The sequence below is a fragment of the Astyanax mexicanus genome, chromosome 1, assembly GCF_023375975.1.
Source record: "Astyanax mexicanus isolate ESR-SI-001 chromosome 1, AstMex3_surface, whole genome shotgun sequence".
Taxonomy (NCBI): Eukaryota; Metazoa; Chordata; class Actinopteri; order Characiformes; family Acestrorhamphidae; genus Astyanax; species Astyanax mexicanus.
This window is the reverse complement of record NC_064408.1, coordinates 29,845,308-29,873,300: the sequence shown is the minus strand read 5'-3', so window position 1 is coordinate 29,873,300 and position 27,993 is coordinate 29,845,308. Positions and strand designations below refer to the sequence as shown.

Below are 27,993 nucleotides of genomic sequence, written 5' to 3'. Positions count from 1 at the left end.
CATGAACAGGATTCGAACTGGCGAACTCCTGATCATAGTGGCAGCGCACTGGACCACTCTGAGCCCTATTTACTAACAATTTGATAATATTAATTGTGAGAATACATACACAGATCAACCACAACATTAGCTGATTAACAATAAGTAAAGAAAATATATTAATTAATCTTCATCTACAGTTGCATCTGTCAAGAGTGGATAAATTAGGCAGCATACATATTCAGTTCTTAAAGTTAATGTATAAAAGCATGAAAAAAGAACAAGCATTAGGATCTGAGCCTCTAGGGCTATAACAAATTGTGATGGCTAGTTGACCAGGCCAAAACAAAACAAGGGGGACCTAATCGATATAAGGCAGGTAGTGCTAGTGCTATGGCTGTTCCATGTACTACTACCATAACTTTGATAAGCCTTTAAGGCAATAGCTGCTAAAACAGTAACTACAAGTGAAAAGTATCTTTATTACTACGTTATTAAGCTGTAACCAGGTTGGATTTAATAATTACCCAGGGAAAACGTATTTGCAATGGTATATACATATATACATCTTTTGAACATTATACATATCAGTTGGTAAGTCTTTACTGTCTTACTGCACAATGTGTTTTACAGAAAACAATTCACAAATCTTAATTATTAGTTGGCTACTATTGACATGTTAATTAATAATAGTTAATTAATAGTAATTGTAAGTGTGTCAGCTTAACCATTTTAGTGGCAGTCACCATCCAGTCCTAATATATATATCTATATACCTTTATACCAATATCTATAATCTACAGTCTAACTCATCCATCTCTAATTAACTGAAACCTGAATAACACCATATACTTGATGGAGTGCACATAGAAATCAGAAACCAAACCTGTATTCTTCTATAACTTTTCTAACTAGCATTTTTAATAAACTTTAATTTCTCTAATGATAAAAACATTCTAATGTGATAAATAGATTTAAACTCTCTTCAAGGCTTCTCAAGACTTTTGTGAAGTAATGTCTATTGCATTTTACATAAAATCAAAATCTATTTAGAATGTAATTAACAGTGTTTGGTGTTTATTTTTTATGTAAAATGTCCTGAGAGCTTACATTCTAAAGGCTGGCTAGCACTACCATCGAATTTTGGTTAATATGATGCAGCCTTAGTTGATGGCCAATGATGACAGCCTACTGGGAATTTCACAAACAAAGTTTCTGAAGATAACTGGCTTTAACTCCACAACCCTTTGGAACACTTTGGAACAGTTATTATATTGTCCAGGTCTAATCTAAAAGGAGATAAAGCATCCTGCAAATTAACAAAATGTTGGCAAAATACTAAATAGCCTGTATATTAGATAATAATACACTGGCCTGTTGTTGTGTGAATTGGGGTTAAAGAAATAGCGAAACCAATTATGCAAACAATAAACAGATTCTAACAGCCATTAATTAGCACGACTGTATTTGCATAAATGCTGAAATGGTCATTCATTCACTGTTGGGTATGTTAGAATTTAGACAGAACTGCAGTATTGTGACTGAATTGTAATAAGGGCATTAAGCCACAGTCCTGTTTAGCTCTAATAGGAATAAAACAGCCACATTCCTTGACACACATGCTACTGAATGGATAGTGATGCCCTGTGGGGGTCCAGCATGGACTGAGGAAGCGAAAAACAGAAGAGAGAAAAAGAGATAAAGCACGCCCATCTCTTCTTCCTCCTGCTTCTTTTCAGATTGCTTCTCCTTTTGCAAACCTCCCTATGCACTTTGGGCAAGGAAGGGTAAATAATAAATCAAAATGACAAGGCGGATCAGAGCTTGTATGGGAGGTTTTCGGGTCCGTCGGGGCATTTTCTATGCGTGCTAATGATGACATGATGGCTCCGGAGCCAGGCGAGAGCCTTACATTAATGGGAGAAAAAGTCTTTTGAAGGCTGGATTATTTGTCACTTCCTTTGCACGCTGCCTTGGGGTTAAACAGCTGTCCCTCTGGCCTGCTACACAACGACAGTCTTAAAAAGAACTCTGAGAAAATGCACCAGACCACTTCTTCTCCGATGCTCTCTGTTGTGCAAACAATTTGCAAGAGGCAATGGGGGAAACGAGCAGCGCATGTAAATGCGCTAAAATATATTCAGAGCAACGTAGCATGCTGGTGAAGGGGCGAGAGGCAAAATTATACAGGGCCAGACTGGTGGTGAGTAAACAAACGATGGATCACAGTGCGAAGAGAACCCTACTAGTGTAGGACATTAATAAACCCTGTGGGTACACATAAGCGCTGTTTAATGAGGGAGATTGTAGCTCCATTATTACCATGCTTTTTCAAAAAGAGCACAGAGCAGGGCGAAAGAGAGCAATAAAGGGAGAGAAAAAGAAAAGAGGAAGGTAGGGAGAGAAAAAGTGAGAGCTTAAGAGAGATATAGAGTGTGGTTTCTAATAAAATGTAATGTATACACTTGGCTCCTGAAGATATAGCGCTCAGTAAGCATTCATTCACTTTGTTAATGTGCCTATTATGCTATAATATTACATTCATTCCATTTAAGAGACACCAGACACTGTATTGTTCGGATAGAGATGGAGCGCCATCATAACTTACACTTACGTTATGACTTAAAACCATCAGTACAACCACCATCATGCTTAACACTGGCCAGTAGCGATCTGGGCCTTGAGATCTGGCTGTAGATATTCAGAGATATTTAGAAATCTAAAGTTATTTAGTAGTCGCATGCAATATGTAATGAGAAAGAAACTAATGTTGTGTCTCAAGACTTTTGTCATGTTCCATAGAAGCTAAAGAACGCTGTACTAACTGTTGGATATGTGTGTTTGGCCTCCTGCATTGAATGTGGAAGTGAGTTCTGTTTGTACAGACAATTTTGGAGTAGCCAGAAGCCACCACTGACGATCATTATCACCCACTGAGTTGTCCAATTTGGGTAGCAAGGCCTTCTGACGTAACTTCCAATTTAGCATTTTATTTGATTGTATAATTGGGGGAATTTATGTATACATGTTGTAGAACAGCATCATAATAATAAGAGGTATCAAATGAAAGGTTAGTTTGTGCATATTAAACAAATTTCTCCATATGCGTAAGTGAAAATAAAGTCATAAAATGAACGCATGCTTGTTATTGTCATCTTCTCTTAAGCATGGTGGATGCAGTGTCATGCCTTGGGCTTGTGTGGCTGCTATTGGAACAGGCTAACTAATCTACCAAAGCAGCTAAAGACAATAGTTGCAAAATTAATCCAGAAGTCTACAGAAACATTTTATTTGCATCCAATCTAATGAGGAAAAGTACATTTTACAGCAAAACGAAGACAAAAGACCAAGAATTGTATCCAACTAGATTCAATGTATAAAAATAGCACCTACGTGAAGTATGATTTTGGGAAAATCTAGCAGAGTTTCTTCCCAAACACCAAATAGAATTAGGTATTCAGTGCAGAGGGCAAAGCAGTGTGCAGATCTCAGAGAAGGGCAGCCTGTGGACATGCCTGAGGAAAAGAGAGAAACCCCAAGGCAGAGCCAAACTCACTAACGAAACCCAGAGTTTTTTAAAAGCACAAGACTGCCCCATCTCCCTGCACTTACAGGTACTTTCAAAGTAGGTCAATACTACTCTCCTCATCAAAGCAGCACAGCTCTGCTATCACCAGCTTTCTTCCATTCGCTCATAGACTTAGAATAACGAGAATCAGTCGATAGCAAGGGCCTGGACATAACAACCGTAATCTACCTTACGAGATATTATCTACCTTTGATGTCTTAAAATGGATTAAGTCAATGGCAAAATGCAGCATTTTTATGTGTGTTTCAAGATTTCAAAGAGGTCCAAAGGTTCAGAAGAGCCGTCCTTGAGTGCACCTCTTTCACTTTTCCCCCACAACTTGCAGCATATTTCTTTCCTGCATTTATGCATGACTGGCTCTGGCCTGCCACTGCTCCCCTGCGCTGGCCGTGTATAATTCATCACAGTGCACAAACTAGCAGAAGCACTTCCATGTCTGCCAGAGCTGCCGTGCAGCCTTTGCTGATCAAGGCCCAGCCTGAAGAGGATGTCCGGAAAGGTGTCAATTTTCCTGTCAGACTCTTGAAGAGAAGCAGGCTTGGCATCAGCACCGGAGTTCCACCAGTAACTACAATCAGGAGCAGTGAAACAGCAGTGGAAATCCAGCAGAGGCACTGCGAGACTGAACCATCAGCTGGTCTAGTTTCTAGCTTCTTAGACCAGCAGTCTTCTGCCAAACTCAATTACGTTACTGGGATTCTATTATCTTCTAATTTTTGAATATTTTATCAAAATTTATACATCTAAATAATTGGTGTAGCACCCTGGTCACTTTTCTACATTTCAATCTACAATTATAATGTAGTTAGCGACAAATGGCAAAAGTCTTACAGCACATTTAACATTTGCTATATTATAGTTTATTTACAGTGTGCTAATTTTAGAAAAAAAATGAAATTCTGCTGTAAAGCTTGCTCTAATTTTATTTTATTTTATATCATATTATATGCTTTCATATCCTGCTGCCGTAGAGTACAACCCCCTGATTGCACACACTACTGTCGCAGGTCACAAACCAACCACTTACAGACAGCTTTTCCACAACACCTGGCTACTAAACTTACACTAACCCTTTTTTTAGCATGTAAAGGAAGTATAACACAATGTCAAAATTAAAGGATGTTCACCTCAAAATGAAATATCTCCTTTTTCTTGCACAAAACAAATGAAGCATGATGTGAAAGTTTAGAATCTCCAATATTGGTGAGATGTCCATGTTTGTTTCAGTGCTACAAATGAGAAGAATCATTGCAGGCAAGATGTACACATCAACTGGAAACCTATGTCAGGGTTAAACTACAATTCTTACAGAAAAACTATGAAGCTCAATGTAATCCAATAACTGTATCCGCATACTTTATTCTATTACAGCTCCTGAGGAAATTGGCTCCTAGGCATGTAAAAGCGGGGCGATCGTTATAGGAGTCTGCTTATGGAAGAAGCTTGGGCAGTTTAACAGTATTACAGACTGAATTGCCAAGCTGGGAAGAAAAGTTGCATCAGTCAAATTGTAAAAATAATGACTTAGTAGGGAGGAAAAGCTTTAAAGAGCATCTCTTGAATCTCAACTAGCCTTGAGCTCTCTGTGGCCGGCCCATTCATTAAACATGGTATAAGAGCAGAGGGAAAAATAATATGCTGCACAATGCCTTTCTCATCAAACGAATTTGTTACAATGTGACTTTTAATTAGTGAAAAGCCTCGACTGTTGCCTGAAGCTCTGACTGTGGAGTGTGTGGGGGAAGTGACATCTGTGTAACAATAGGTCTATCCAGCAGGGCAAATTACAGGTCGTGGTTATTGTACCACAACATAACCAGCAGGATTAACGGACGGCTCAGTCTAAGTGCATGTGTAATACCCAGCTCAATAAATCTGCGCCTGTTCTTATGAGACCACAGCATCTAATATAAACTGTACCAGCTGGTGTTGGTGTAAGCTGTATATAAAGTTGGCTTAATTTGACTGCACACATCATTTATTCCAGCCCACCTAGCCTTATTCAGCAAGGCTTTGGGATGGTGGTCCATGTCAAATTTAAAAAAGACCTCCTCAGCATCCTTAACATCCCTCATAGTACCCCAGCATCTCATGCCATTTCTAAACTGAAACCTTGGTCAGAATTGAGGGCGAAGGATGAGATAATCAAAATTCTGAATGCATCGGGCTGGAGTGATTGCACTGCAAAGCCTCAAACTCTTCAAGGATTTATCTACTCCCCTGAATAAGTTCTTAGCAGTAAAATCAGAATTTTTGAAGAAGTTAATATAAGCCTACAGCACTGGACTCATATAAGCTATATGAGCTAATTTCAAACATGTCAATACTGCATAGGATAAACTTTCCTCCATATAAACTGGATATCATGTACTAATATAGCTCATGTTTTAAAAAGTTCTATAAGTACAATTTTATAATCAGTAAGTTTTATAATCACCACACATAATGCAATATTTGTATCAATATATATTTTTATTATTATGCATATGATTAAACATTGTATAATTTGTTAAATTCTGGTTAACACGATGAAAGTCCACAAAATACAATAAAAAATGTATTTTTTTAATGCTATTCATCTTTCAAATTGTTTTGCCAAAGAATTATGTGAAAAGTCAAAACTGACAAAATGGAAAATTACATTAGATATTTATATAAGAACTTGCATCTTTATTACATTATTATGTAGAGCTGTAGAGCAAGTGCAACAATTAGTGTAATAATGCAAATAACTTTTTAATTATTTGAAAAAATTAAACATCAGTGGCAGCCTGAACTATATTTATTATATTTACTCCACCAATGTGCATGTATTTGTGTGTGTGTCCATGAGTTTGGAAAGTAGCTTGTGGCAGTGGCTGGGTTCTATACATCAAGCCAAGTGAACAATCAGTTACACTAAAAAAATGGCTCTGGGCTTGTGGCTCAATCAATACATAAACTACCCACTGCGTCTCCCGCAGAGCTAGAGGAGCTGACAAGCCGCTTAACGAATGGACAGCGGCTACAGCCAAAGCAGCGACTCAGCATTCTCTCCTCCACCGAGAGGAAGTCTCTGCTCATTCTGTCCTTCAATCTTTCCTTCCCTCCATCTGCCACACTCTTGCTTTTCATCAACGTCTTTTCACTTCTGACCTACACCTTCCGTTCTTTCTCACCAAGACTTTTAGCTCTTAGTCATGTTCTGTGCTCTCTATAGCTTTCCCTGCTTCTTCTTCCTCTCTCCGTCAGCCTTTCTCTGCTTTTCTCTATTTATTTTTCATAAGTTAAAAATCCTGTTTTTCCCCCTTCCTGCAAGCTGCCAGGCTGCACTGCTAACAGGGTCTTGAATGTCACAATGGCAGAGTGGAAAATCAATGAGAAGCAGATACTCAGGGAAAGCAGTGGGTGTTGATGCGACCTGCTATAATTCTGCAAGTGCACTCCACTGACACGTAATAAAGAAAATCACAATTTGTTATTTTTGTGAAGCATTTTTAATACAGTTATAGCCTACGCAAATACTTGCTATGCATAGCATTTCCTCACTGTCATGCAAGAGTCTGGTGTCTCCAAAACTGCAGCTTTCCAGGAGAATAAATAAAATCTTATCCTAAACCTTAGCTTTCAGTGAAAGTCAAGATTCTAGACAACCAAACAGCAAAAATAATTTAAAGTAATAGCAACGAACACAAAATGTGGCACATGTGAATGGTAGTTCAGTTGCATCTGGTATAAACTCAATGCAAGCTTTCATTTATTGTTACCAGAGCTGGGCAATATAACACAATTGTATAATATTTTAATTATCTTCGTAATGAATATGCATATCAAGGATATTTTCAGTACCTAAAGAACGCTGACCAAACTGAACATTTCATTACAGAGAGTGTAAAAATCCTGTTACATTGGATGCTGGGAAGTAAAAACGGAATAAAAATCACTGTACTAAACATAAAAGTGCATTTGAACAGCAATTTTTAAGAATCTGTTACTGATTATGCATTTTGTCTTTGTGTCAAAATAATATGATAAATACTAATAAAGTGTCTGCTTTTATACTGTTCATTTCCATATCAGAATTCATATCAACCAAATTATTTTTTGGCCATGTTGTCAAGCCATACTTGTTACCCTCATTAGCTCCTAAAATGTGAACTTCAGAGACCAGACGTATCCTTCACTGATCTTCTCCATGTAGAAAAGAGCTCTCATCTTAGAACGCACCATAAATCCTCCTTACATAAATCTTATTTTTGTTTATTTCAAGATAAAACTTATCATTCATTTTGAAGCCACTTCTTAGCTGGGTCAGGCAAATCCAAAAGATGCACTGGAGGCTAAAAAGACCTATTGTCTATAAAATTCCACAACCAATGAATGTAGTCCATGTGACAAATGCAGCAGGTTCTTTCTATTACACAGGTTAAATTGCTTTCAGATTGGATTGTCTGCCATAGTCAGCATGAAATCGGGTAGGCACATCCTTGGTTACTCCTGTTCCCCTAAGGACCCTATGATTGAATAGAGGCATTAATAGAAGTAGTCCTTTTCAGCTGCAAAGCTTCATAAAAGATAGTAAAAGGTGCTATATCTAAAAATAAACAGGTAATAGAACTTTGACTTGCTGCCCTTGTTGTTGCTATGGCAGTCTGAACCTTATGTGATGAATGAGTAAGCCTGAATACTCACCTTTCCCATGCACGTTTTAAAACTTCTGAAAGACTGTTTAGAAACCACTGATTCATAAGGGTTAAGCAAATATTTTGAAGGACATTACTACAACTATTCATTTGATATGCTGTCAAATAATATTATTATAAATGATTTTGGCGAAATTAAATGACTTGAATTTTAACTGCTTTCTTATCCTTTTTTATTTTTCTCAGTGCTGTCAGGTCTCCAGGCTTTTTGTCTACATTAAGTTCCTTTACTACACTTCCCAGAGGGCATCCTTGTCCAGTTACAAACTCTCTCTTACTATGCGCCTCTTCAGAATACTAATTCTCAGGACCTTTTACTTGTTATAACTTGTTTATGCATACCTGTCTATGTTTACCTACATTTTACATACGTTCCAAAGCCTAGGCTGCAGTTAAGATTGGCTGTGACATCATAAAAAAAACTCTTTTAAACTGAAAGACCCTTCACAAACAGCAGAGAAATATATCCATCATTCTGAGTAATTTTAAGGAAGCAGCTGATGTATCCTTCATGGATCTTGGTTACACGCACCATGAACCATTAACCAGCACCATGAAAATTGTTCGAAAAACAGCACAAAATAAAGTATCCAGAGTAAAATTTGTTCTGAAATGGTAGTTTTGCATTATGAAAAATACATGTATAAATGTAAATATATATATATATATATATATATATATGTGTTTGTGATCAATATGCAAGTAAGAATGATCCTTCATAGGACAGTCCTACCAATGTGACGCCTTACCTCAAATGAATCCTTGGCTTGGAACGCAGCTTTTGTGAAGTACTGCCAACCTGGTACCTATGGTTGTATCTATATATGCTATTCTAGTTCTCTAGTTATCATTTTACACTTGTCTCTGACAGTAAATTTGTGGTCTAGATAGGGCATTGAATGTGAAAAGACACCCCTGCAACCAGGGGTCAGCTTGCTCACTGAAGGTTCTCAGATAAGTAACACACTAAAACAGTTGTACTAACATCAAATAAAGCGAGGGGACAGCACAATTGTGAATGTGGAATGTGTAACCACAGGAATCTCTGATGAAACTGCATCTTGTTTGACTGAAATGCAGTAACAGTCCGCAATAATATATTCTGTGTTTTCATAAAATGTGATAATCTGGCATTTAACACAATATGCAACATCAAGGTCAGCAAAACATGTACATTAATTGCGTTATTTATGGCATGATAATGTAATTATCAGACAGGCCTACAGTATATTCACAGTAGAAGTGGTTTATTACTACTGTAAAGGAAGTTCAGAATAAAAATTGATGAGCAAGTATCTACGAATGTTTAGTAACATACTGCATGTAAGGATTTCTAAGGATTAACAAAAACTGCATGCAAAGCAATGCAACCTGGTAAGGAATTAAGCCATGAATCACCACTGGTTCAGAGAAGTACAAAAGGTTAAGAAAGTATATAAAGAAATGTGGGCACATTAACTTGTTTAACAGGTTGAACCACCTATGCAAAGTGCCTGCCCATTTCTCACACACACTGACACCTTAAACACCATTTTGAAAAACATTCTTATAAATGCTAAGTATAAAGGATGAAGAAACGCAGCCTGTGTCCTGATGTCCCCTCCCTGGCACTGCAATAGCCTGCTGTCTGTATTCCACTTCTCTTATTTCAACTTAGAAGCCACTGCTTTTGAATGCCAGTGGGGATTTCTCTTCGAGTCGGGCCGGCTAAGGAGGAGGTGGCATCTCTTAGCAGAGACCATTGTGGCCTGATTTCCCACAAGGCAAGCTGTCAAAAAGCTCTTGCTTTATTGTTTTTTTTTTTTTTGCTTAAGCATTTCATGTCTGCTATGGGAATTTATCTCAGAAGTTTTGGGTCATCCCTCTGCAGAACATCTATCTCTCTGTATTCAGTGTTAGGATATCACTGTTGGTTATTATAGTTTTCATGTAAACAACTAATTCCTTTGAGATTAATTGGATTAGTTGAGTAATCAGCGTTTTTAAAAGACTAAACCACAGTAACAGTATTAGCTGAACAAACCATGTACAGCCTTTCAAAGATTCCAAAATACCACAAAAGACAATTTTTTAAAATAATTTTTAGCCATACATAATAGCACTGCTGGAGTAGCATTAGCTTTCCAGTAGGAGTATTATCGACCTGTAGCCTGCTCCTAACCCCAGCTAGCACTGCTGGAGCAGTTAGCCGCTAATGCTAATGCTCCAGCATAGAGCTGGAGAAATTTGGAAATCTAAGCTTACTGTAAATAAACGTAAGCATTTTACTCACCTTAATAAAGTTTTCAGTAGAGAAATATGCGTAGATCAAAATCCAGCGCTCGTTTGACTTTAAAAGAAAGTATTTTTTTTTATTACAGATTTGATTGCTAAGCTTAGCTTTACTTAACTTAGTTACCACCACCAGAAGTTCCTTATATATGAAAATGAAAATGTATGAAAATACACCAGAAAATAGATGTTCATTGACAGTGTGCCTTATAATACGGTGCGCCTTATGGTGTAATTTTAGTTGATTTTAAAAGTACTGATTATAATGGTTTCCATTATAATCTTTCTGTTAGCTCATGTAAAAGTTTGTATTTTATAAGTGCACCCTTTTTCTATACACCAGAAACCACCAGATTAGGTTTAGAAAACCTTTACTTAGACTAATCATTTGTCAAACCCGATGAATAATATTTTATTGGAAATTTTCAAACTGCCAACACGTATGGTCCTTTGTGCAGTAGGGAACCCTAGGCTTGCCAGACCTTCAAAGATGGTCTGATGGTTTCTTGCAAATAGAAAGTTTCATTGAGACTCATTTTCTATCATCATTATATTCTATTTAGGTAAAATTTGTAAAATGCTTCATAGGTAATGATTCAGGGATTTTGAAGTATTTAGGCAGAGAGCAAACCAATCTCTTCTATTGGTTAAGACCTGACTGGAAGAACTCAAGATGTCAGATTATCAGGTATCACACTCATGGTTTGCCCCTGTTGAGTGTAAGAGAGAGCGCTTAGAGAAATTGAAATATGCATTATCATCATGCACACCAACAATGAAAGACTGTTGATTAATCAGGAGGGGAATTAAAATTTATTTATGTTTCATTCAATCAAGAAACTGAGTATAATTCATGAATTATGAGACCCTTAAATCTGTTCAAAGGTTTTGTGTTTTCAATTTCAGGTTCAGTAGAAAACCCATGCTAATTACTCTAGTGGTGTTGACATTATCAGCCACTACCACTCACATCACTCTGTCATCACCCTGCCTTGTTGATTCTGAGTATGTGTGTGTGTGTGTGTGTGTGTGTGTGTGTGTGTGTGGTGTGTGTGAGAGAAAAAGAGAGAGAGGGGAAAATGGTGTTGGGGTAAGAGAGAGAGAGGGACAGACAAATAGTTAGCTTCATACAAGACAAAAAAATCAGGTCATTCAGGCCAAGGGAGCAAAAAAAATCCACCCCTTTCCTTGTTACTCTCATCCTTTCATTCTGTTCAACTCTGAGTGATCCTCTTCCCCAGGGCAAACGACCGTGCCATGTTACACACGCTTCCCTCATAACACGTCCCTCACCCACCTAACCTCTATCACACATTAACAGTGGAGCATTTCCATTAGCCTATCAGGCACATGCATCCTATTCAGCAGCCATTACTGATGGGAATGAAACGCTGAGGAGAGAGCAAGTCTGCCGGTTTCTGCCTCAGAGGCTGTAAATCTACCAGGAGTAAAACAGCGCTGTGCGGTGAGTGGCTTCAATCTGCAATCTGGAGCTGCGGTCAGACTGTACACGAATAAAATGTGTCTGGAGAAAAGGATAGTTTACACGAATGGCAAGGAGACAAAAGAGGAAAAAAGTTACTTTCCTGAGTCAAGTTCATCCAATTCACCCCATCTTTGAATTGTGTGCTAACAGAAAACAAGTCTCTTGCTTTTAGAGAAAAAAAACAACATGCTAATAGCTAATTAATACAGTTCCAAGCACTCCAATTCATTCACTGCAACAAAAAGGAAAAAGACATTAGCTGTTCACTGAACCATTTCGCTCCAACCCACACCAGCACCATCTGTAATGGCCTGATTTTTGTTCCTCCCTGGTGAAGAATACCAATGCAAAGGTCCAGTGTGACCACTAGTTTATTCTCCAGTCACAGACTAACTCTGTATAAGTGCATGGGGTTGTATTTCTCAGCCTGACAGCCAATACACAGCCCCCCTGTGCCATTTTCATATGTGGGCTCTGTCTTTAGGGAGACGCAGTACTTCATTCTGCATTCAGTGTTTGAGAGACAGAGAGAGAGAGCGAGAGAGAGCAGTGTGACTGCCATGATAAGACCCTTGGCTCTGATGGTCTGGTTCCACAAGCACAGAAGCCTTAAGAGGTTCAGATGGAGGAGGTGACAGCTGCCTCCTTGAGATACCAAATGCATGGATGCAAGCTCTTATTAGTCGGTTAAGGGCAGCCACTTTATACAATTTCCATATCTTTCTCTCTCTCACATATCCACCTTTTCCCACAATCTCTAAACATGATATTCAATGATCTATATTTATCCCATTTTTTTTTTTTTGTGGCTATGCTTTTAAGACGCAAGATACGCAACACCTCTGTTCTCACTGTGTCATGCTTTACCTTATTTAAAAAGCACTCTTTATATATTTTAGGTGTAGGATGCACAACATGCAAATGCTCTTTTTTTTCCATGACATCACAAAAGTAAAGATATTCATTATATTTGGACTGAATATATCTAGTCATAAGTAGACTGGATAGACTGAAGACTAAATGGGACATTTTTAAGTTCTCACTATAACATTTCACATTATATTAAACTGTATCTCAGCAATTTTTTGGGGGAAATTTACTATTGTTCTAAATTATTTTTTGGGATAAAAGAGGCAGATAATATTAGATTTTTTTTTCTTCTTTCTGCTGCATTTCCTTTTTAATTTGTGATTTGTATTTTTTCTTCTGTATATAAAATGCATTTTGGTTATAATGAAATGAACAAATCTTCTAATAAACTAATAAGTATTTCACTGTATTATTCTATATTGTATTTATTGTTTTGTGACTAGCAGATTAGCTTTGGCAAAACATGGTTAACCAAAACCACTGCACAAAAGTACAGCTTAAGTTTCAAATATTGCAGTTTCATATGCTGATCAGACACAATATTAAAATCAGTGACACAAAGTAAAGTGAATGACACAGTTTATGTCATTACAATAAGAGGTGGGCTATATTAGGCAGCAAGTGGACAGTCAGTTCTTGTGATGGGTTAGAAGCAGAAACAATGACCAGCCATAAGGGCCAAATTAAATGCTGCACAACTATCTCCAAGCATCTCCAAAACACCTGGCAGCTTTTGTTGGGTGTTCTCAGTATGTAGTTGTTACTACCAACCAAAGTGTTCCAAGGGAGAACAAGAAGTGAAATTTGTGACAAGGACATGTCTGCCCAAAATTTACTGGTGTGTTTAATGGAGGTTCCAACCTTTCAACTTACAGGAGTCAAAGGATCTGCTCTTAACATCTTCATGACAGATCCCTTACAGAATAACAGGTAGCTGATTTTATTATTATTATGGCTCATCCGTGCAAAGCCACATGCTTTAATAAACTGATAAATAATCTTTAACATATGCACATACATTTCTATAGTATCAAAACATACTGTACATTTTAAGACTTCTTACATTTCTAGACTCAGTTTTAAAAGGCACGTATTCTTTCATCTCTTGTTTTCTGTGACCTTCTGGAGGAGATTCTACCCTTAACATATGTACATAAAGCTCCTGAAATGCAATGTTTTTCCTAAATATGCAACACCATATTGTCTGTACTTGGAGGATTTCCACTCAGACAAAACTAATTTTCATAACACCCTCCACTCAAAGCACAAGTATTGTGATTCTGCCATTTTCACTAAGAGATGAACAATAGACAAGGACTTATGCAGACACATTGTCCAATTACAATCAAGCTGGAGTCTATCCAAATCTCGTTCACATGAGAACCATAACACACACACACACACACATGCAGTTTATATACACACACGTTAGCTGCCAACTGGATATGTCAAGAGCGGCCAAGTGTTACCCAGCATGCTCTGGGGCTAGGCTAATCCTGGCCGAGCGTTCGCCGCTTGCTCCTTCACTGTTGCGCCGCGGCTCCCCGTAATCATAAAAGCTGTTAACAAGTCGAGCGCTACTTTTATTGGCGGCAAAAACAGCTTCCTCCTCTTCCGTGTGCCCTTCCTCACTCCTCCAACAGCAATGTACTCACAATTCAGTCTGGTTACCATAACAGACATGCCCGGTAGGAAAACAGGACATTGACAAAAATACAAATATGATTATAATCATAATGATTGTTCCATGATGTGCTTGGACCCTGATGTAAGCAAATGGGACTAGATTCACTTAGGAACACGCTAACGTAACTAACTCCTACATGAGACACATACAATCATCTAAATAGTGAGGCACACTGCTGGTCACATTTGCCTGACACCCGCCAAACAGCAGCTGCTCTCCTTATTTTCTAAACGGCTGCTCCAAATTCTGCACAGCAGTGGGGGCAGTAGAGGCACAGGCATGCCTGCCACTTTGGAACACAGCCTGCCAGGGTCTATGGAGGTTTAGAGGCAGGCCTGTATGTCTCTTGGAAGAGTAGCTTTAAAGGAGCAATGCAGCTAAAAATGCTATGGTGCTATGGATAACAGTGATCTGAGGTTATCAGTGGACTGGCACTGTGTGATATCTGTAATCATTTATTTCTATTAGCGGTGGGCGATGTGGCCCTAAAATATTTCAAGGTTTTTGGGGATATAACAAAAACAAAAAATCAAAAATGCATTAGTTTAATTAACATATAATTGACATATTGTAACTTCAAATAAGTTTTTTTTTTTTATAAATGTAGCAGTTTCACATATCAAGATTCTTAATTCCAAGATTTTGTACAATAAAATTAATGAAAAATAAAAACAAACCACAATACTAAAGTGCAGAGTATTTAGTGCATTAATAGAAATTGCAAACCTAAGCAATTATAAAAAAATACCTTTAAAGCAGCTTAGTAAATCAGCAAAATAAACAGAATGCCACTATTATCATAACCTTTATTTTCTTTATTAAATAAAAAATATAAAAATGGCACACCCTCAATTTCTTTATGTATTTTCATATATATATATTTGAAAAATGCCCTATATTGTACACAAACAAAAAAGCTTTCTACATGCCTTTAAATCAAAAGGCAGGAAATACACACTTTTTGTAAGGGGATATTAGCTAGGAGATAAATATTCACTTTCAGCAACTTCACTATTATAAAATATTTTGCTTTCATAATGTTAATTGGTCTAATATACATAAGGAATATTTTAATAGTTTATCAATTTATCTAAACATCTAAAATGGTAACCAGTCTCTTATCATGCAGGTCAAGGTAGTTGGCCCACAGAGAACAACTGGACAAACACAAACACAGCAACACTTGGATAGCTCTCTGTGGTCCACACCTGCACTCCACCTGCCTGTCTAATTCCTCTGGCAGGGAGTCCATTAAACTATTTTTGGTGAACACGAGCCACGAGTCAAACCATGTGAAAAGTGGCCAGATCGTTCGTCATCTTCATGAGGCTGTGATGCTGCTGCAGGAAGCGTGTGTTTTGGGATGTATTCCCTCTCTGTGTGTACGCATGTGTACATTATGTATAGGGGGCAGAACATTACTGGAATAATCTGCACACCAATGAGTCGTGGCAGAACTGCGTGACGTGTGCCTGATGAAAATTTAATGGCCCCCTCACCTTTATTAATGGCTACTGAGGAGCGGAGGTGGTAGGGGCACCACAGAGACCAAAGAGCAACATCTGTTCAAAAGAACAACCTCTGTCAGCGATTTTTGCTGCGCTATATTAGTTTTTTTCTGTTCTTCGAGGCAGGGGTGTCTTCCCTAAGGCCATAAAGTAGGGCTAAGAGGATGCCTCTTGTGGGCTAGCTGGAGGGAATGTAAGCCAGTGCACACAAAGAAACGATGCTGGCAACAATACTGCTGATACAGGCCTGATACTGTTGCAGTAGAGCCAGCAGAACAGGTGCGAAGCCTTGAGAAATGGTCAACGTGGTCAAACCCAAAAAACAAAGAATGGATTATTAGGAACCATACAGCATTATGGTTGGCCTAGAACAAAAGAAATTTGGCTAAACTGAAATATTTTTGTTGTACTTGGTGACACATCGACTTAATGAGTGTGCATATGTAGGAATGTGGAAATGATTAAATAGAGTGTTCCAAAACAGCTCAGCAATGTTGAGCATCCAAAAAGTTATTGTAGCATCACCAGGATCAGGGAACCGAAGCCAAGTCGTAATCCTGTTTGGCAATGGAACATTTAAACTGAGAGAAAGATAGGAATAACTCCCTAATGAGCAGGGGTTCTGTCTTAACATGGCAGCCCACTAACAGAGACCCTTATTCGCCCACCATACTAACACCAGTGGTGAATAACGCTCCACCAGTGGAACTACCACACCTAAACTAAACCACAAGCAACACAAACTCTCCTACTAACATCCCCAAAACCAGAAAGAGGACATCCATTGGGAATGCTGGAACCACCCTAAGACCTCCTAAGACATAAAAATGTAAAAACAAATTGGCAAATAAAGATGTAAGTGTACATGCGACAGTGGCACATGAACTTGCCACTGTATGTACATATGTATATGTATGTTGGCATAGCAACGTTATTACATCCTGATTGTATAAAATGGAATAATAACACCCGCACTATTAGAATTAATATATACACTGCCTGGCCAAAAAAAAGACGCCACCAAAAAAAAAGGTCACCCACACTAATATTTTGTTGGACCTCCTTTAGCTTTGATTGTGGCACACATTCACTGTGGAATTGTTTTATTAAGCTTCTGCAATGTCACAAGAATTATTTCAATCCAGTGTTGAATTAATTTTTCACCAAGATCTTGTAGCATTGATGATGGTAGAGTCTGACCACTGCACAAAGCCTTCTACAGCACATCCCAAAGATTATCAATGTGGTTAAGGTCTGGACTCTGTGATGAACAATCCATGTGTGAAAATGATGATCTCAAGCACCATGAATCCTGGCATTGTCATCTTGGAATATGTCCGTGTCATCAGGGAAGAAAAAATCCATTGATGGAATAACCTGGTCTATATTCAGTATATTCAGGTAGTCAGCTGACCTCATTATTTCAGCACATACTGAACCTAGACCTGACCGACTGCAGCATCAACCCCACATCATTTAATCCAGGTGGCGATATTTTTTTGCCCAGGCAGTGTAGTATATACCTTATAATATAGTGTGCGATTGGGACACAGCTTATGTCTACATTATGCATGTATTTTGGCAGATCACTGCACCTATGCACATTTCTTATAAACCAATTTACAATAATGCAACACTGTAAGAAAAGTCACTTTTAGATGACAGTATAAAATGCACCAAAATAATAAATTAATAATTGCATGCATTACTTCATGCCACTATGCTAACAATGCTCATAAATAAGTAATCATAGCATCTCAGAGCTAAGCTTTATGCCCGCTCAGCTATGCATGTGGTTATGTGCACATCACTGTTTTCCTTGACCCAACTCTTCCATTCTCGAGAGTCAAGGAGGAGTAAATCATCCAGCATCGAGTGAGGCTTTTCTTCTAGCCTTCACAATCCTGCTGAATCAAAAAGAATGGCGTTGCGATTTATTAATATCTCCTTTCAAATGCTAATTTCTTTTTTTTTTGCCTTCATACATAAATCATAACTCCAGAGGTTGCTGGTGTTTCCGAGCGCAGAGAGTGCTTTTATGGCACAAAGGGGGCTGGAACGATGCTGCTCTCTGTGCTGAAGTCTAAAATGAAAAGAGCTTATTTAAGATCTGGACAGCTCTGTAAAGGAGCCTGGGACTGCAAGGACATTGGGTAAAAAGTGGAAAGGACAGAAGATTTCTAAAAGACTTGTCTGCATTTTTGTTCGTGTTTGTTTATTCTGGCCATAAAATGGTGTACGTGTTTATGAAACAGATGAAGTCTAATAAAAGGAGCCACAAAGGCTTAAATGAAACACTGTTTGCAGATTATTTGATCTAAGATTTCAGGGGTAAACCTATAAAACACTAAACTACTCAATTACACTTTCACAGTTAGTGATTAATCTACAGACATTGTGATATTAAAACTTATCACAGACTAATAACTAAATAATAGGTCAGAATAAATGCATGTGCAGCACATCTGTACATTACCAGTTTTGTTTTATTAGACATCTTACAGAAAACTTACAGTTTTAAAATGGTTTGACAATTCAAATACCTCAATGATCTATTAATTTGATTGTAATATTTATAGTTATATATCCAAGGGAAATTGCCTATGAAACACAAAGTAATTCATACATTTTCATACATTTTTAATTCATAAATTTCCCATTCAGTTTTTGGACACTGCCAACAAAAGCCCCAGATCAGACATAAAATCACCATTCCCCCAGTGCTGGGTATGTCACTATATGTGAATTGTCCAAAGATGCAACCGGAGACTTTGCTGATGCCTCTAAGACACTTAAAATATACACTATATGGGTATATACAGTATGGATCAAAATATGGATAATTCGTTTTTTTTTTTTTCAAAATAATAGGTTTTAAATGAAATGTCCATTCTGCTTTTGTAAAATAACCCGTCTTTCCACTTAGAAAATTGTTTGAGGGTGCCCTCAAACAATTGGACATAAAGTAATTCTAGCAGGATAAATATCTGGATCTCTCACAAAGTCAAAATCTAGTGGTGTGATAAAGAGTTGTGACTGGCCATGAGTGCAGTAAAGAGATACAGAATGGTTCCATAAAGAACCCAACATGTATACTATTCAAATATAATTATTTAATACCAATTTAAAAAGTCACACACTCATACTATATTGCAAACTTGGATATTTATAGAATCAAATAGTATCACATCTTTTTTTGTATCGCTTGTGTGTGTGCTTTCAGAGTAAAAAATAGTACTTTAGAAGAGAGACTCTTCCTGCATCCTGGTGAACAATCATATACTTCATAATCACTTAAAGAGCCCTTATTAAGAGAAAACAAGTAGCGTTGTGTAAACTGAAAAAATTAAATGCAAATCCTACATAAGCACATCTTACTCCAATGTTCTAGGAGCTAGGCACTAATTAAATATGTAATTAAACAATTAATTCTTAATTGATTTCATTAATAAGTAATTAATTAAGTTAATTATTGTACAATTGTTGTATTACACACAGTCCATTCAGAATATTATGACCACATCCTTATTTCTCATTGTTCATCTTATCAGCTGCACTGATAATACAAGAGCACTTTGTAGTTTTAGGACCTGCACTGCTGTGTCCGATCCATTAATTCTAGAATGGATATACACTCTCACACCATCACCATGTCAGTATCATTGCAGTGTTTAGAATGACCCACCAATCAAATAATAGTTGCTCTGTGGTGTTCCTGTGTGGTTCTGACCATTGAAGAACAAGCTGAAGGGAAGATAATAAAGTATACAAAGAATCAGAAGGACTACAGTCTGTAATCAAAAAACTGCAAAGCACTTCTATAGACTGCAAAGAACTTCTATAGATAGTAGAGCTGATAAAACTGACATTGAGTGGAGAGAGGTGGCCATGGACTGAGTGGACTGTATATAAGTACTGCGAAAGGTATCAGAAAGCAAAATTAAATAAACCTCAAACACTGCCTCAGTACCAGTGAAAGAAAAACACACCTCAGCCCACACCAGCTACAAGAAAACAGCTGTAAGCTACATTACAAGAGTGTTTGGTGGGTGTGTGAAATGTTGGGCTGTAAAAGCACTAAGGCATCAAGTGGTAAGACGAGGCTCAATACAAAGAACTAAAGCCTCTATTCTCCAAGGTCAGCTCTGTTGCTGTAGAGCATCTCGAGCACAGACACTTGCCGAAATGCTTTTTTCCCCGCAACCCACTCTCATACTTTTAAATGAATATTTCAGTGACTGTCAACTTGATCCCAATCTGCATCATTTTTATCATATCACTCACTGCTAATCAATTATGTTAAGTTTGTTTTTACCCTAAAAAAATGTTGACTTTAAACTCATTTATTAAAGCAGTCATTGAGCAGTTTCAAAACAATATTACAAACTGTACTATGTTTGTCTGCACACTATGTATGACTAATATTATTATCTAACCTTGGCTTGATATAACATTATAATGCTTGTTTCTACTGTCTTACTGAAGGGCTATTAGTAAATGTAGTCCACTTCATACTTAAGCAATAGAACACATTAGAAAAGAAATAATAAATTATTAATAAATTATTTAAAGAAGCTCTGAATTTAATGCTGAATATTATACACATATATTACTGACAATATCTTCCAGCATGCAACAGTAACATTTCCCAATAGTCTTACTTAACACAGTAGGCAACAAAGGCATGTAGTTTATTGCATGTGTTACATGCTAATGGTTTTCTCATCTGTGGCTAAAATTGATGGATGATGGGTCATTTTCTACTCTAGGGGTCAGGATGTTATATATGCACTAATTGTACTCTAATTGACTAACATTATCCTACAAGCTAAATTACTTACCTAACCAAACATGCTTGCTTAGACTACACTGTTTTTGCATGCAATATGTTTATTTTCTAACTGTTCTCCTTACAATTTGAAACATGACAGAGTATATTCAGTGAGCTGAAAAAACATACACATTAATAATGATTTAAATTAAATTATTTTCTCTTTCCATAAATTATTGTGGCATCTATTTTCTTTTATGTGAAAACACTACACCACACACACTTGTTCACTAAATATAATGTGAATCTGTCGCTTTGCTTTTTGCTCAATATCTAAATTTCATGATGAACCAACCAATATAAATATCCCCAAATAACTTGGGTTTAAACATTTCTACACTAGCTTTCACTGAAAATTAGGAAGGATTTTTTCTTCTCCTGTAAAATTGCGGCGGCAATTTCTGGAGATGTCATGCTACAGATGCTGCAGATAAAGGCTGATTGAAAAAACAAAGGATGTTCTCTTTTAAAGGCCACTGCATTTCCTTCAGCTTCATTTGTATATAAACAATTATTCTGCCAGACAATTCCTTGAACGTGTCTCAAGAGCATGGGATAAAGTTCTTGACCTTAGTGTTTATAAACAGTGATGGCATGTTAACAAGACAAATTACAGGGCTTTTTCAGCCTTAAATTGCAGAAGCACAGATTATAGCTGAAAAGTCAGTTTGGACCCTCCACAACCTAATCTACCTCAATTGAAGCAGAAAGTTTTTGATGTTTTAATATCACACTGGGGAAGGTGATCAGGTTTCTAAAAGATATTTTTATATTTCTTATCTAACACACCTATGTGTTTCAATAAAGGGGGCTCCCATTGCCCAAAACAGGCTTTGTTAGTTAACCAGAGTGATTCTTCTATGGCACCACTCAAAGGACCCTTTGTTGTCCCACTATTATTATTTAAGATTGGAAAACAAGATTGATTGTGAGTTCAATGAAAACATAAGAACACAGGAATTTAAATTGCTGCAGAAGCTTGCATGGCATCCCATGGCATTCCAAGAAGAGGACCGCCTTCTTTGAGTGTAAACAAAGCAACTGTCATCAAAACACGCTTCTCTGGTCTACCTGCTCTAGTCTTACATCTACAGCTGCGTGTGAGTATGAGGAAGTGTAAAAAGAGGGGCATTTATTTCCATATTATGGTGAATCAAGTTAGAAAAGTAGTGCTTTGCTGTTCTACACTCAGGGTCAAACAGCAGGCTCAGAGTCAAAACACTGGCATAGTACACAGCTACAGAGTGCTCTATTATTCTAACATGGTCCATAATATGGAAACTGTCCCCTTCCATTTGTTGCAGTGAAACATATCACCAGTCTGAAGTGACTTGAGTCTGATTTTTACCCTAATATGTTATATCTGACTGTTTAGGGCATTTCAATTTAAATCAGATTTGAATGGCTTTCATTTGTGGTCCTGGACCGGGTATGCATCTAATTCATAGGAATGCGTCATTATGGCAGTGTACTGGCAAGAACTTGGTGATATGATGCACAGCATCAAAATATATATCACAAGTTGATATACTGTGATTGATTAAATCAATTTTTTGAAAAACTGTCAAAGTATAAAAAAGTTAACTTTTTATGCATTCATATCAGTGGGATCTGAAGACCACTGATATAAAACCACTGTGTGCCATTAATCTTTACATGTAAAGTAATTAATATTCTATACAATTTTTTAAAATAAATACAGTTTTGCATAACAAAATAAACAAAATATTGTAATGCAATACTGAGATATTACAATTTCCTTTTCCTTTACCTCTATGCATCATGAATATGATGTCACATTGGATTGTCTGTGTTTTTCTGCCTTTTCGAACTCCCTTAGCGCTATTTTCTATTCAGCCAGTGACAGAGACAACGTACATAAAGGTATCAGTGCATTTCAGGGACAGAAATTTCAAGACATCAAGATCCAATCAAAGCAAAATATCCAAATTGATTAATGAGGCTTGTAATGTAAGCATTAGGGCTGCAACTAATGATTGTTTTGGTTGTTGACTAATCTGATGATTATTTTTTCGATTAGACGATTAGTCAACAATTATTTCTGCCATGTCCTCAATCTCTAAAAACAATAGAAAAAAAAACATGAGGTTTAAAAGGCATTTACATGTCTTGATTTTGTTTAAACGAGGGAAGTACTAAATTTAGTAAGTAAATAAAGTAAATAACAAAACACACACTGAGTTGAATTTAAACAGTTTGAGTAAGCCATTTACCCATCTCCCATTGCGCTTCTGTCCCAAGCACTTTGTGTAATGCAGAACATTTACAAATTAACAATTAGTCGACAATGAAATTTGTAGTTAATAGACCTAGTAAGCATAGCCTAATATCCTCTTCTTTTTGGGAAGGCTTTACTCAAGATGTACAGTAGAACATTGCTCTGATGCTTTGATGCCAGCCAGTCCAACACATTCCAAACGCAATGGGATGTGCATTCTATCACTCAGGAAAACACAGTTTCACTAATACACAGCACAAGGGCAAGAGGTTTTATACACGTCTACCTGACACCTGGTCTAGTTTGTGTTTGGTGACCTTAGTGCTCCAGAGCATCCCATTCTACTGGCAGCGCTTTGCTGTGAAGATTATACAAGCTGTGTGAATGCCTGTGCCAAGTATGAGTGAATTTTAAAGTAGCCAAAACCACTAATTAGAAAGGGTGTCTGAACACTTTTGGATACATTGTGGTTGCCTCCCTATGACAGGTGCACTGGCAACACTGTCCTGTTTATTAGTAAGATGAATCACATCTTGCTCTTCTATAAACAAGCTGTGGTGATACTATTGCAGAGTGGCTGCCTCCTCTTTTGTTGTGAATCATTCCTTCAGTGAATTATTTAACACAGCTGAGATGCTTATGCCATTCTGATGACCAGATGTCCGTGCTGTTGAAGCTCACGCATGGGAATGAAACAGTGTGGTCGACAGCAGTGTTATAAGTTGTTTGCATGCTCCTGACATTTACAGAGCAGCTGACCATAACAAGGAGGGGGCACAGTAGCAAAACCTTCATTTTCACACCCGCATTCCAAAAAGGGCGACTCTATTGGGCTAAAATGCTTAACTCTTTATGTTAACATATTTGGAACTACTCAACTGGTAAATAGTTTGGTACAGTGGTAGCAAACATACAGCCTTTGGGCCAGATATAGCCCAAGAAAGGATTGAAAACAAGGATGTTAAACCTGTTCACATTGGGCTGGTGTAGCTGCAGGCTTTTTTATAAAACAATCAGCAGCACACTTGATTTCTCTTGTTTAATCAGTTGGTCAGTTTTTGAACTACTGATGATATGTGCTTTTGCTTGGCTGGCATGAAAACCTGCAGCCACACCAGTTCTATGTGGACAGATATGACATCCCTAAGAAAGACAGTTAAACTCTGGGACATAGCTTCTGATTGTTTTTTTCTACACAGTTTAGACTGCAGTTGAATCTCACACTCCTTCTCAGTAGCCTATTGGTCACGTCACGTGATTAAACTAAGGAGGCAAAACTAATTTACTTTTTAATTTCTTTACAGATAATGGTTACAGTTTATATCTCCTCACGGTGGGGATTTCACAGAATGTCAGTCACAGTATTTTTACTGCTCCTCATTTATATATCTCTGATGTTCTTCAGAGACACAGTCAGAACACTATAAGAACCTTCAAGGTCAGAACAAACATTGACACTATTGATAAACTGGTTTATTGAAACTGAAACTAAAAGTCAACATTCAGCAGTCAGTCAGTGTCCCAGTTGCCTTTGATCAGAGAGAGAAAGTTGTCATTTGTCAGTTAGTCAGCTATTGTTTTTGTACACACAGCCAAAATATGCTAATGCTGCATAATTGTCCATTATCAAATTTAGAACTTCACACCTCTTTCCTCTTTCCAAAAACAATCAGTTTAGCCCCCACTGCCACTGGACTGTGTAATATGGCCTGTTTCCTAAAATGTGTTTGACACATCTGGCTTAGTGTGAACTGCTAGCCAACCCTGGCACCTAGGAAAACCTGGTGGGCAAAAATAAAGTGTTTATAACAGACATTATTAGTTAGGGGGCCTTCCAGAAAAGAGGTATAGGGGGGAAATAATGTCTTTAAAACGACAATGTTTCAATGTTTACTGTACGGACTTGCCAGAAAATAGGTGGAGAACAATGAAACTTTTGAAATGGACTATACTGTTTATTTTTCAGGGGTGATAATAATTTGAAACTGGTCATACCATATAGTTTGGTGACTTGCTAGAAAAGAGGTAAGGGAAAATAAAGCTCTGAAAACTGGCAGGGGCTTAATTTCTTTCCAGCAACCTCATCTATAGTGTTTAGTTTGGTGACTTCTATCTATCTTGTCATTTGGAAAAATCTATGGAAAGTATAATATAAATCATTGGGCTATATTGTTTAGTTTTGGAGAGGCTTTCCACGAAAAAAAGGACAAATTAAACTCTGTTTAATTAAGAGGGTGTTGCCAGAAAACAGGTGTGGGGAAAGGCGCATTTAAAGCTGAAAGCTTATTTTAGGGCGTTTCACGTTGTTGATTGCGCCTGCGCTACAGGCTATTATCCTAACTGTGAGTGAGTGTGAGTGTGTGATTACAGGCTGCCCCTCACTGGGAGCTGGGATGTCGGGTATAAGGCTGAACGGGAGCGCTCTCCTTACCTGCCAGGAGCTGGAGGGGATCTCCGCGAACCTGCCCAGACCCCCGAAGGTGTAGCAGCGGTACATGTGGTCCAGAGACTCAGAGCAGTGCCACAGCAGGCCGAAGCTGACCGAGTCCTCGCCCCGGCCGTGGTCCTTCACGATCCAGGCGGGAGAAATGAAGCTGAAGCTGCAGACGGCGACCAGGGCGGAGGAGAGGAGCACCCAGAAACATCCCACACAGCTGAACATGATCCTCGCCGAGCCCGGAGACAGGTCGATCCCAAACCCGGCTTCTTTACTCTTTGGAGACAGCAGCAGAGAATGCATTGGGAGCGCATTCACTGCGCGGGAGAGTCACCGTCCAAAAACTCGCTCACTCACTCACAACTACAACTGTCACATCCGAGAGAGAGTCGTGTTTTAAAACCGCGTTAAATCCGTTCAGAGAGGGGTGAGAGTGCGTAAACAGCGCGCCCCGGTCATTGGTCTCTCATCTGTGCTCTTCTACAGGTTGAGTTTTGTTCAAATACTGAGTGAAGTTAGTTAAATCCAGCCTGAGAGCCGAGCCGCTCCTCCGCGGGACTTCACCGCTGGAGAGAAGTGCTGGACAAAGACACGCCAACACCAACAAACAAAACAGGCGAGGCGGCGGAACACAAACACCTTCCTACAGCCCCGATACACACTCCTAAATCCTCCCCGCTTCTTCTTCACCCTCAAAATACAGCCTTTAAACCCTGTTTACACACTCCGCTCACCCGCCCGCTCAAACCCCTCCGCTCGGTCTGAGTCTCCTGGCGACCGTTACGCGCGCGAGTCGCTTCTGAAGGCTGCTGTCAAGTTCGCGTGCGAAGTGGCGCTCGCTGTCCGAATCGCGAACGAGTCGTTCACTTGAATCGGTTCTTTCAAACGAACCCGTCTGAACTGACTCATAAGTGAAACGACTCATCATAAGCAAGTGTTTTTTTTATATACACTGTCTGGTCCAAAAAATGTCCTTAGCAAAAAAAAGGTCACACACTATAATATAATAATAACCATGATTTTGATTATTGATGATGTTGTGCAAAGTCTGACCGCTGCGCAAAGTCTTCTCCAGCACATCCCAAAGATTCTCAATGGGGTTAAGGTCTGAAATCTGTGGTGAACAATCCATGTGTGAAAATGATGATCTCATGCTCCCTGAACCACTCTTTTACAATTCCAAACTGCAGCAACCCCAGAAAATTTGCTTAGTTGAATCCAGGTGGCAACTTTTTTTTTTGTTCGGGCAGTGTATATCGCCAATTTACTACCATTATTACTCATTACAACTGTGTACCAGTATGAACAAGTGAACATCAGACCCATTTCTGAATACTAACGTCAAATTCAAAATTAAATCAAATAAATTCAGTGAGCAGCTCATTTGTTTTTTTTTACTGTGGTAACATGATTTTAACGTGAAATTTCATAACTTGTATTTAATAGTTTGTTCTAGCAATCATATCAAAACTAGTTATGTGGACTGTAAACATCCAATTAAAACATTTGAATTGGTAAACAGATCATTAAAAGCAAAAAAAAAAAAAAAACTACTATTACCTCAAGAACTAACTCAGCACTCCTACATTCTTTAAATATGGTCAGGTGAATGTGCACACATTCAAAACACTGTGATGTGATGCTTTCAGAATGTTCAGTATATTTCATTATAGGAAATTCTTGAGTTAAAAAAGGAATATTCCAGCAAGAATTTATATGTAATGTTAAAATATTACTGTGTTGCAGTAAAAAAGGACGTGGAAACTAATTTTACATCAATTAAATCATTCAGTGTCATTCTGATGTAATAAATCAGCAATCAGTGATCTTAAAATATTAACCTTTTAGACATTTACATTATTTTCAAAACTGAGGTTGTGGGGTTTTATAGAATCGGTTCGAAAAACTGAATCAAATGAACCATCAGTGGAGCGCAGCTCCTCGCGCGCGTGTTGGAAAGTGGGCGTCGCCTCGGCATGTTTTCACCGGCGCTGCGGGAACAAAAACACAGTGTTGTGACATTGTTTTCTTCGTGAACTGAATTCAGATTATTTTTTTTCCTGTTTTAGTCAGTAACTGCGAGGGTTACATTAAAAAGGAATCATAGTAAATTGAGACCAATATCCCCAACTTTAAAATACTCAGCGCTAGACCTGCCAGAAGTGCTGTTTTGCGTTAGACAACAGTGTGCATTAGTTACTGGCGATATAAAGCACGGCTCATTAATTGTAGTCATTAAATCTACATTAATTGTGAGACACTTTATAAGATATGAACAGCAGAAGCAGACAGGTATTTAATCAGTATATACGGTTTCCACCGCCCTCTACTGGACACATCTGCTTTGTCAGAATGCACTGACGGTGTTACGTTTATAGAATATATAAAAAGTTAGCACAAACAGTTTCTATATG

The 27,993-nt window shown here is 38.0% G+C and overlaps 1 protein-coding gene across 1 annotated transcript in view; it reads right to left on the bottom strand.

The window, feature by feature from the left end:
• LOC103045102 (LHFPL tetraspan subfamily member 7 protein) overlaps positions 1 to 26,411 on the bottom strand; it is a 163,916-nt gene extending 137,505 nt beyond the window's left edge. Inside the window, exon 1 of the mRNA XM_007260368.4 lies at positions 25,574 to 26,411. Within this exon, the coding sequence (XP_007260430.1) occupies positions 25,574 to 25,882 (309 nt within the window). The 5' untranslated portion in view covers positions 25,883 to 26,411. The remainder of the gene's footprint in view (positions 1 to 25,573) is intronic.
• Between the last annotated feature and the right edge of the window lie 1,582 nt (positions 26,412 to 27,993).